At 52.5% G+C, this 10,072-nt stretch overlaps 1 protein-coding gene across 1 annotated transcript; it reads left to right on the top strand.

The window, feature by feature from the left end:
* Nucleotides 1-112: 112 nt before the first annotated feature.
* On the top strand, nucleotides 113-2,452 carry CHCHD5 (coiled-coil-helix-coiled-coil-helix domain containing 5). Its single transcript, XM_054183497.1, has 4 exons — nucleotides 113-194; nucleotides 277-417; nucleotides 515-666; nucleotides 1,992-2,452. Coding segments are annotated over exons 1-3 (294 nt in total). The 5' UTR covers nucleotides 113-192; the 3' UTR covers nucleotide 666; nucleotides 1,992-2,452.
* Nucleotides 2,453-10,072: the final 7,620 nt, after the last annotated feature.

Genomic DNA, 10,072 nt, shown 5'->3' with positions numbered 1-10,072 from the left:
GCGCACAGGACTCGACGCATGCGCACAGCAGCAGCGTGGTAGTGGCGCATGCGCATTCGCAGCACTCGAGGCTTTACGCATGCGCGCATCGGTATTCCGGTAGCTGCGCATGCGCAGGGCGGCACAGCGCTAACCGCGCATGCGCAGAGCGCCGGGAGCAGCCGGTGGTGAAGCAGCGGCGGCGGCGGCGGCATGTGAGTAGAGGGCGGCGGCGGGACCGGGCTGGACTAGGCCGCGCCGCCTTCTCCCCGTGTTAACTTTACTGTCTTCCCGCAGGCAGGCGGCCCTGGAGATCACGGCACGCTACTGCCGTAACGAGATGGAGGAGTATGGCCGGTGCGTGGCCGCCAGCCCGGCCTCCTGGCAGCGCGACTGTCACCGTCTGCGCCTCAGCATGTCCCGCTGCGCCGCCGCGCAGTGAGTGCGGGAGGGGCGGGCCGGGCTTGGGCCTGGGGCTGTCAGGGTTGGGTCGTGTGGCTCCTGGGAGCTGAGGGCCCCCGGTTTTGTCTCGCAGCCCCATCGTGCAGCAGATCCGGCAGGACTGCGCCGAGCCCTTCGCTGCCTTCGAGCAGTGCCTGAAGGAGAACCAAGCCTCCGTCATGAACTGCAGCGACCACGTCAACGCCTTCCTGCTCTGTGCGGACCAGGTGAAGCTCTCCACGTGAGGTGAGTTGTCGGGATGCAGAACGGGGTCGCTTTCTCTCTAGGCCTGTGGTCCAGAGCTCGACAGCCACTCTCTGTGTACTGCGTCTGCTTGGGAGCTGCTCGTTTAGAATCACAGGATGGTTTGGGTTGGAAGGGACCTTAAAGACCACCCAGTGCCACCCCCTGCCCTGGGCAGGGACACCTCCCACCAGCCCAGGTTGCTCCAAGCCCCGGCCAACCTGGCCTCGAACCCCTCCAGGGATGGGGCAGCCACAGCTTCTCTGGGCAACATGGGCCAGCGTCTCACCGCCCTCACAGCCAAGAATTTCTTCCCCAGATCTCATCTAAATCTCCTTTATTCCAGTTTAAGACCATTCTCCCTCATCCCACGGCTCCCCTCCCTGATCCAGAGTCCCTCCCCAGCTTTCCCGGAGCCCCTTTAGGGACTGGAAGGGGCTCCAAGGTCTCCCCGGAGCCTTCTCTTCTCCAGGCTGAACCCCCCCAGCTCAGCCCGGCCCCACAGCAGAGGGGCTCCAGCCCTCCCAGCATCTCCGGGGCCTCCTCCGGCCCCGCTCCCGCAGCTCCGCATCCTTCCCATGGCCCCGGAGCTGGAGGCAGCGCTGCAGGGGGGTCTCCCCAGAGCGGAGCAGAGGGGCAGAATCCCCCCCCTTGTTCTGCTGGGGATGCGGGGGGCTTTCTGGGCTACCAGCGCACATTGCTGGCTCATGACCAGCTTCTCATCAACTCCCCAAGTCCTTCTTCTCAGGGTGGAACAGTGCAGCCCGGAATACACGTGCGCCTGTATTTTTCTCCCACCCGCCTTCCATTCCTGCCTCCGAAAAACATAGAGCACAGTCAGGAAGTTTATCGAGGCTAAAGGTGTGGTAATTCATTGGCGTGGATTGTCAGGGGCTGGAAGTGGTGTGTGTGTGTGGCCGTTACGGACGCGAATGCAACAGCGAATTTCTCCAAATGGGTTCGTCCTTCTCGGTATCGGACTAAGCCAATACGTTGTGGCAAAAGGTTCTGGGATGAAATCGGCCTTGGTGAGATAAAGTCATGTTTTTTGTCGGTCTGTTAATTAGCCTGGTCATCAGTTTTGTACCGTAATTACACAGAACGGTTTTGATGGGGTAGGTCAGCTTGCAGCGCTCTGCTAAAGATTTTGTGTACATCTCTGGAGCAACGTTAAAGTAAATAATGTGTTAGTAGGCGTGTAGAAATCACCTGAATGTGACGCGCTCGCATCGCCGGATGTGGTAATCGACCGTGCCTCATAACTAGGGAGCTGTGTCTGCACGGAGCCCACCTGACGCTTTTATTTGTGCTGTTTTTTCTTTTCATAGGGGAGCCTTGGAATTAAAATTCATCCTCGGGAGCGAATGAAAAGTCTTTCTGTACACTGGACTATCGTTCCAATGCGTGGTTGGGTTGGTTTTTCCCCTCCGAAAGACGAAGCGCAGCCCTGCGATGTGCTTCTCTTGGTTCTGGTCGCGCTACGCTTGTCTTCAGCGGGCAGCAGGACTCTGACCAGGACGTCAGAGCGTTCCTCATCTGTCGGCACTTGCGTGCTGCTAACGCTGGGTTTTGTCTGCTGAGTTGCCTCTTTATAAGTAAATAAATTACAGAACTGTGGTGAAGTGACACCAAAGGATCACCAGCAACCTCCAGATGTGCTTGAATAAGAACCGAAAGCTAAAATCAGCCCTTGCCTCTTTTTCTGCGGTCTGTATTCTTCAGCAGTTCCTTTGATAATTAAGCACCTTATTTTCCTTCGTCCCAATAAAACAACCAAACCACTTTTCAAGATCCAAAAGCCAGTTCTGGCTTTTCCCGCTGATGATGGAAGCTGCTCTCTGAGCTGGACCAACTACAGGGACATTTCTTTGACCTTAAATGTCCCAGCTTGACCCACTTGAAAACATCCTGTGCGGCTCCCAGTTTTGGGGGTGCTGGGAGGGGTTGTAGCCCCCGGCCTTCTGCTGGTTTAGAACAGCAGAGGGAGTCTTCCCGCCGGCAGAGACGGCAGAAAAAACTGCGGACTTCAGAGCACTGGCTGCTCCATCGACACCGCAACGGAGCTCTTCCCGTGCAGGGGTGTCGGGGGGCACCTCCGTTGTTCTTACACGGGGGAAGAAAGAGCCCAGCTCTAAGGAGAGGTTGTTTCTGGCCTGTAACTAGTGGAAACAAAAATTAAAACAATGTGAGAAACAGTGGATGGTCTAACGAGGAGCGGGATTAAGACCTGGGGCTCATGAGATGTGTGAGCACTTGTGTGCAGGGAGAGTTTCGGGGCGCTGCGAGCCAGGTCTGCCCCGGGATGCCGTGTCGGAGGATCACTGTTTAATGTGATATCTCTTCAGTGGGGCTGAGAATCTCTCCCAGCAGAAGTTTAAACCTTGGAAAGTCCTCCGGGACTTGCGAAACGGGGTCTGAGGAAGGAGAAATAAGTTTTTAGGACCTAATTGTACAAATGCAGCTTCAGAGGAACGGCTTTGCTGCTGTCCAGAGTAGGAACTTGGTCTTCCAGGAGAGTTGCAGGGAACCGTAGAGCAAAAATTTCCAGAAGAGTTACAGGGAGCCATAAACCAAAGTTTTCCAGAAGTGTGGAAGGAGCGGATGACACGCAGAAACTCGTGTATGGCAGCGGCAGAGTCTTTCTCTGAAAGCACAGCACAGCTTTGCTGTGTTCGCGAGGGGGTTTTTTTGGACCTCTAAGAGAGGGTGAGGCATCGACCGGGAAACTTGGCTTTGACCTGGTTCCCAGGGGTTCATACCCCCTTCCTGGGACACATCAATCCTTACCCGTGTTTTCAGCCAGGCGTTAAGTCCAAGCGTTCGCCTTTGAGCCTCTGGTGCTTGGCAAACATCGCTTGGCATTTTCCAGTTGGGCAGAGTTTTAACTCCTTTGGGGGAGAGGGACAGCAGATTTCGGTTGGTCTGTTCCAGCTTCTAGCAGAGCCCGAATCACAAAGCTGGCTGTCGGCGTCGCCGTTGGCTGTCTCACAGCGGTGCCTGCATTTCAGCAGTGATGGGAACGTAGGAAGATGCTGAAGTCGTGTCTAAAAACATACACGCGCGCTTGCAGAAAGCTCTTTTGTTTCCTTTTGTCACACGCCGCGCGTTTGAAATGTAAAGGGAGAAAAGTTGGGAGAAAAAGGTGACGGCAGCTTTGCTTCAAAATGAACGTAGAGAGGGGGCAAGCGCTACCAGAAAAGGAGGAAAAAAAAAAAATTAATCTATTTTTAGTGAGTCTTTTGAGTTTTATTTATACCAGGCAGCACCCCATTAAGTCAGAAATGTCGGTGGCGTGAATAGCTTTATTAAGGATGCCGTTATACAGGAGCGAAGGTGCTTTACATGTTGTTGACATTGTATTGAAATGTCAGCCTGTCAGCAGAAAAGCCGTTTTTCATTACGTTTAAGGTGCGCTGGGCCCCCTCTTAAGCCCAGTTATGCTTCCTCCTTCTCGGGAGCCTGAGCCACTCTATTATTACTTGCTCGAACGCGTTAACTGCTGAGCTGCCAGGCACTTGCTGTTGTCGTCCGCGAGCCAGACCCTCGCGGGGTTCAGTGAGCACATTACTATGGAGAGGGGGCGAGAGGGAGATGCCGCTCCACCCTGTTTCCGTGTTTAATCGAGGAGAGAAACGCTTTTGGAGAGATGCGTTAGTGAGGCGGCTGCGAGTTTTATTCGGAATAAAGAATGCCCTCGTGCGTCTTTCCCTGCGCGTGTGAATTGAGTGTAAAATAACTGCACGTAGCGGAGAAGGACGGAGCCTTCCCGTCGAGGGAGGTATTGTGGTGATGGTCACTACCTGAAATTGTTGCCTTCCTCAGTTTAACCAGCTCCCTCGGAAAAGTTTCCTCATCAAATCAACTCGTAGCCCTGGCAAATTTGGCAGATTCCTTTGTGAAAAGTGAAAAGAATACCAACGATTTTCTTTCTGGCAAGGGGATGTGCCGGGGAATAACTAGAAGAAGACAGGGAGCATTCTCTTGCTTTCCTCTTAGCCTTGCAGGAATTTATATACCTGCAGTACTACGTGATTAATCAGTTTAATTCTCAATTAGGCAGAGGGGCCTCAGACTTCTTAAAGAGGGAGCGGGAGTTTTGCAGCTCTCCCTTCTTTCTAACTGCATGGGCCACCTGCTCTTGCCGGTCGCTGGAATAAAATCGGAGCAGGAATTACAGCTGAGAAGCATAAGGGAGGGGCTGCTGTGAATCTGACTGGCTTGGCTGCGTGGTAGCAGCTGGAAATAAGGCAAAGCCACGTACAGAGGGTGGGAAAACATCCCCAGGAGTGTCGGGAAAAGCCGTTCTTTGCAAATCCAGCTGTTGTTGTTTTGGTTCTGTCACTGGAAACGTTAAAAGCTCGAAGGAGCCTGGGTTGCTCCAGTGCCTTTTCACAAGGTGTAAACAGGGAGACCTCTGAAAACCTGAGAATTAAACAAGAATTAGGGACCTAGGAAGCGTTCCCTTCATTTCTTCTACCACAGGATTATGACAGCGTCTTGTACCTCGTAGTTTGATTAGGACGGGATCATGGAAGCAAGTGCAGGGAGCCGCTAGGACAATTACAGGCATAAAGCTAAACCAGGGAAAAAAGTCCTCGGGGCAGTCAGTCAAACTGGTAGGTTCAGCTTTATCTCCAAAGGCCGCAAAGAGATTCAGCTACATTAATAATTAAGCGAATAAGCCCGTCTTTCCCAGAGTGGGAGACTCGGGGCGGGGGAAGAAAGATTGAGAGCAGGATTCGGATAGATTGGTCCCCTCACATCCTCTCGAACACAAACCAGAGCAGAAATAAACGCCGAAGCCCCGCAGTCCCGCGGAGAAGAACCCAAAGGAGCAAGGTCTAAGATGGTTGAGAACTGTGGAGGAAGCAGTGCCAGACCGCTGGGGGCCTTCTCCCTCGGGGGGTTAATTGTTGTAAAGGATCCTTCATTCACACCGGTCTCTTTGTGTCACCGTCGTCCCGTTTCCCATCCTCTGGCATGGGCTTTGCCGTTCTCTGCTTGGTTTCCATCTCCTGGTTCTGTGTTTTCCTCCACTTTTAATTGTTCTCCACTCAAACGTGCATTTTGGCCGGTGGGTAAGCAAACTGGATGTCATTTTTCTTTTTTCCCTGTTTTAACTTACCCACTGTCTGTCTGTGTGGCCCCGGGAGCTAGTCCTGACATGTTCCGTGTCTCCGTTTACTCATCTCTGAAATAAATAACACCTACTGGGCTGGGGAGTAATGAGGGATAATTCATTAATGCATGCAAGGAGTTCAGAGGGCCTTAACTAAGAGAAACCCAAGGACCATTAGGTTCGTTAATTCTCTGCTTTGTTTTTCCTCCATTTCTTCTTGGTTTAGGTCTCTCAGAATGTGAAGTTAAGTGTGTCAGGGCTTTTTTCAGCCCGTTGCTTTAACTCCTGTTGATGTCACTTCTCCTTTCAAGTGGAACTTTAAAACCAATAAGGTAAATTACACATGATGCTAGAATGAGGAACTAACAAAAACATCTCTTTAATTTTTCATCCAGAAAATACTCTCGTTTTACACTCTGCTTCTCTTACTTAAAGGAACCATAAATCAGCACGTTCCTTTGGTGTTTGCAGTCACGGGGAGAGATTTAGTGCTGCTGGCAAGCCCCGGGTCTGAAACGGGCAACTGTCGAGGGCAGAGAGCTGTGCGGAGCCACATTCCATTTGCACACGCGTTTGCTTTCCTTGGCTGTTGTCCAGGTGACTTTTTTTTAATTTTTTTTTATTTGTTTTTTCATTTGGGAGTCACTCGTGAGCACGGGGCAATGGCGTGGGCAGAGGAGGGGGGCGTTTTTCATCCCCTTGGTCAGTCTGTCGCCTCGACTGGCTTTTATTCGCCTTTGTTCTCCTTGTCTGCAAAAGACGGGAGAGAAACGCGCACGGGGCGCTTCGGAGAGCGGTGGACGTTCCCAAACCCTCCGCAGCAATTAGGTTGGCGCGTCACAGCCGTGCACCTGCACCTCCCTGCGCCGTGGGAGCGGTTGTTCGGTCCCTTCGCCGTGCAGAGCGAAAAGGGGAAAGCCAAAAAAGCGTGGATGTTGCCCAAGGTGCCTGTGATTCCGTTCTTGGCTCTGCTGCAGAGCGAGCTTAGCCTCTTCCTGCTGGTTCCTCTGGAATACACATTCCCCGAGTCCTACGACAGCCGTGAGACACAATTCCCTGCTGTCTGTAGGTGCTGTGGGATGCACGTTGGTACCCCGAGGCTGCCAGAGGGTCAGATCCCTTCTGCATCCGCACACGGAGCTACTTCTGCCTCTTAATGCTCGCAGCACTCCTCACGCCGTCTCCCTCTCCTCTCTTGTCAAGACGACTTCCAGCTGCAAGAGGCGGTTGGGAGTAGATTCACTTGCGGCCACTGAGCTCCCGTACCCGGCTGTTGATGTGAAAAGCAGCTCCGTCCTTTGAAAAGAAGCGGCAGGACGCATTGGGCCGGCCCGACGGCTCTGGGGCTGGTGTCCGCCTTTCCGATTTCTGCTCATTTGAGGCAGAATCAGGCCTCAAAATTGGAGGGTACCTGCAAACCTAACCGGTGCTCGTTCCTTTCCTTAGCTCTAGGGTCTGAATCTCATCACCGGCTCTTGTATTCGAACTCCCTCGTCACCACCGGACTCCTTTGCACCATAGAATCGTTTAGGTTGGAAAAGACCCTTGGGATCATCGAGTCCAACCAAGTCCACCAGGTCTAGCCCAGCTCTTCACCATATTTCTTTGTTCACGTGGGGATCCTAGTTCCTCCTGCAACTAATTAGCTCCCGCTACGGAGTTTCCCGACTCCATCAAGGTACGAACAGCCGCCAACACTAGTCGCTCCTTTGCTCTGGGATACCTCGTCCCTGGGAAAGGTGACGGATTCCTGGGAAAATCCAACCCTCGGGGGACCGCAGGGAGCCGGCAGACTGCTCATGCATGCAGTTTGTCTGACGGGGCTGAGGCAAGCTTCGCATTTCCAGCACTTCAGTTTGCTTTTTTTTTTTTTTTCTTTTATTTTCAAATGTACATGCAAAAAAAAAAAAGAAAACAAACCCCCCAAAAAAACCCCCAAACCCAAACCATCGGCACATCACAGCACTAGATCACAAGGACAACAGGGGTGGGGTGTCAGTGGGTGAAGCTGGCTCTGGTATTTGGGAGAAACATCAATTTGCACATAGTTCACCGTAACATTCTCTTAAAACTTAATCTAAACTGAGAGCGTCTCTAGTGCAAGAGCCTCTAAAAGTAACATACAGCTCGAGGAAGTGTTTTTTTTTCATTTCTTAGGGGTGGACGGCCACACAACAAAGGTGGAAGTCACCCAACGGCAGCAGCTTGGTCTAGAACTTGCCTATCTGGGCAAACACATGTCCTAAATAGCTGTTTCTGCAAAAGGCTCCCCCTTTTCCTTCGTAAAAAGAAATGTCAAAGTGTCCGTAAAGTATGTACGCGACTGCCTTTTGGGGAGAGGCGTTGTCTGATACTGAGAGCAAAGCGAAGTCCAGCTACGGAACCTGGCACCGTCAACCCAAGGGGAGGTGACCGCGCGTCAGCACGTGTCGCCTTCGCACAGCTTTGTCAGAGGGGAAGCGACGGCGGAGCGACCTGTGTCCGGGCGGGGGTTCTGCTGCGCGCCGTGCTTTGTGTCGCTTCTCTGTCAGTAGTCGAGAAGGTGAAAAAGTCCTGCTGAAAAGCAAACCGCTTCAGGCCCGCGTCTCCTTCCATCCCCAAATCCAGGATTGTGTAGTTCCTGGGAATCTCCCTCCGTAACTGCAGGCGACAAAAATTAGCCGTTTTCTTTTCGTTTTTCATCGTGGTGGTGTGTGTGGGGGGGTGTTACACACCTGTAAAATGAGACTGAGAAGCCTGCGAAGGCTTTAGAAGTAAAACACCACACACAGAAAGATCAGTCAGCCAGGTTCTCCGGCAGCGCCGTTAAGCTCGGAGCTCTGAGATGTAAAACTAAAGTCATTATTTCCTTTCGGAGTTGTCCGCCAGTCGTTGCGTTCAAATAAGACGAGGGAAGGTTCGTTCTGGAGGACCGTAGCCCTTCAGCGTGGATGCTGTAAGCAGGCTCATGGGAAAACCTGACCTTTCTAGGAATACTGGCTGTCCTTCACGGATATAAAGAACCAAATCCCAGACTTTGGGTCCTAGGCAGGAGAAAAAAGAATTTCCCTTTGGTAGTAATTCAGACTTGCGTTTCTCTGCTCTCTCTCTCTGTCTTGCCCTTTTTGTGGGTACACATATTAGCACCCACCGGCTTCTTTTAACTCGCCTGCCTCCTGGCGTGCCGACGGGTAGAAAAACGGATTATTCCTTTCGATCCGCAGCGGAGACGTGCTTTTCTCTTGGCTGAGTCCTGGTGTCACCCCTGGCTTGCCCTGGAAGGGGAAAAACCAAAGGTGGCCTCTTGGGAGTGAAGCGATTTGGCAGGGATGCGGTGCGGGATAATGCAATCCGGTTTCTTTCCCTCCTCGCTTGGCGGTGGGACGCGAGGGGCCGGGTGCGATGGCCTTCCGTGAACCGGGAGCAGCTCGGGCAGGGTGGGAAAATCCCTCTGCGGCCAGACCTACAGAGGAAGGGCTTCCCAGCGGGAATATTTTGAGAGAGTAAAAGCATTTCGCTTCGCTGCTTTAAGAAAAAAAAAAAAGAAACAGAAATTCGTGTGGCTGGCAGCTGTGATTTTGTGAGAAGCGGTGTTCGTTCCGTCCATAAAGGGAGCCAAACCGCCCCGTCAGACAGACGTAAAGGCGATAGAGGGCTCGCGGTGGGTGTGTTACGCTTCTCTTGGCATCCTTCGACGTGACGGAGGATAAATATTCTGGTGTTTCTGGAGGCAGATAGCCAAACGTAGCCGTTTCAGTCAGGGGCCAAATTTCTGAAATGTCAAACGTTAAGAAACTGTCCAGGGCCAACTGATCGCCAGGAAATCTTGGAAGCGGCAGCGACATCCTTTCGAGAGGTCTCGGGACCTGGCGTTTTACTGTGGAAGATTCACCTTGTCCCACGAAGCCGGCGTCTGGATTGGGGAATGAGGTGAAAGAGCCCAGCGAGCAGCTCGGCTGCAACCATGACTTAAATAAACGGAATTCTTGCGGGAAGGGCACCTCCTGCTTCTAGGGGCGGCTCTGGTTAGCTTGGCCAGTCTTTGTTTGCAGGACATAACGCTCAAAAGCTTAAACACTGGACAAACTGCTAAAGTTACAGCTAAACGACATCGTACCATCGATCTACTCGTGGCTAGGAAAAAGGAGAGAGGCGATGCAAAGTCCTTTGGGCTGTGAAGGGTCTCCGTGGATTGGCGGATCTAGTCGCCTCCTCCGTTGTGCAGTGCTCAAGGAATGTCTTTGAAGGTCTCAGTTGTGTTTCTTCCCCCTCACCCTCCTTCTGAATTTGAAGCAGCAGCCATCCGAGATA

This window comes from Rissa tridactyla, chromosome 25, assembly GCF_028500815.1.
Source record: "Rissa tridactyla isolate bRisTri1 chromosome 25, bRisTri1.patW.cur.20221130, whole genome shotgun sequence".
NCBI lineage: Eukaryota > Metazoa > Chordata > Aves > Charadriiformes > Laridae > Rissa > Rissa tridactyla.
Note: the sequence above shows the minus strand (reverse complement) of the source record. Positions and strands in the feature narration are given on the sequence as shown.

Bases quoted from the DNA above. Each gene is read 5' to 3' on its own strand.
- CHCHD5 (XM_054183497.1), top strand. The intron at 418-514 runs GTGAGTGCGGGA...TTTGTCTCGCAG, and splicing joins TCCCGCTGCGCCGCCGCGCA to CCCCATCGTGCAGCAGATCC.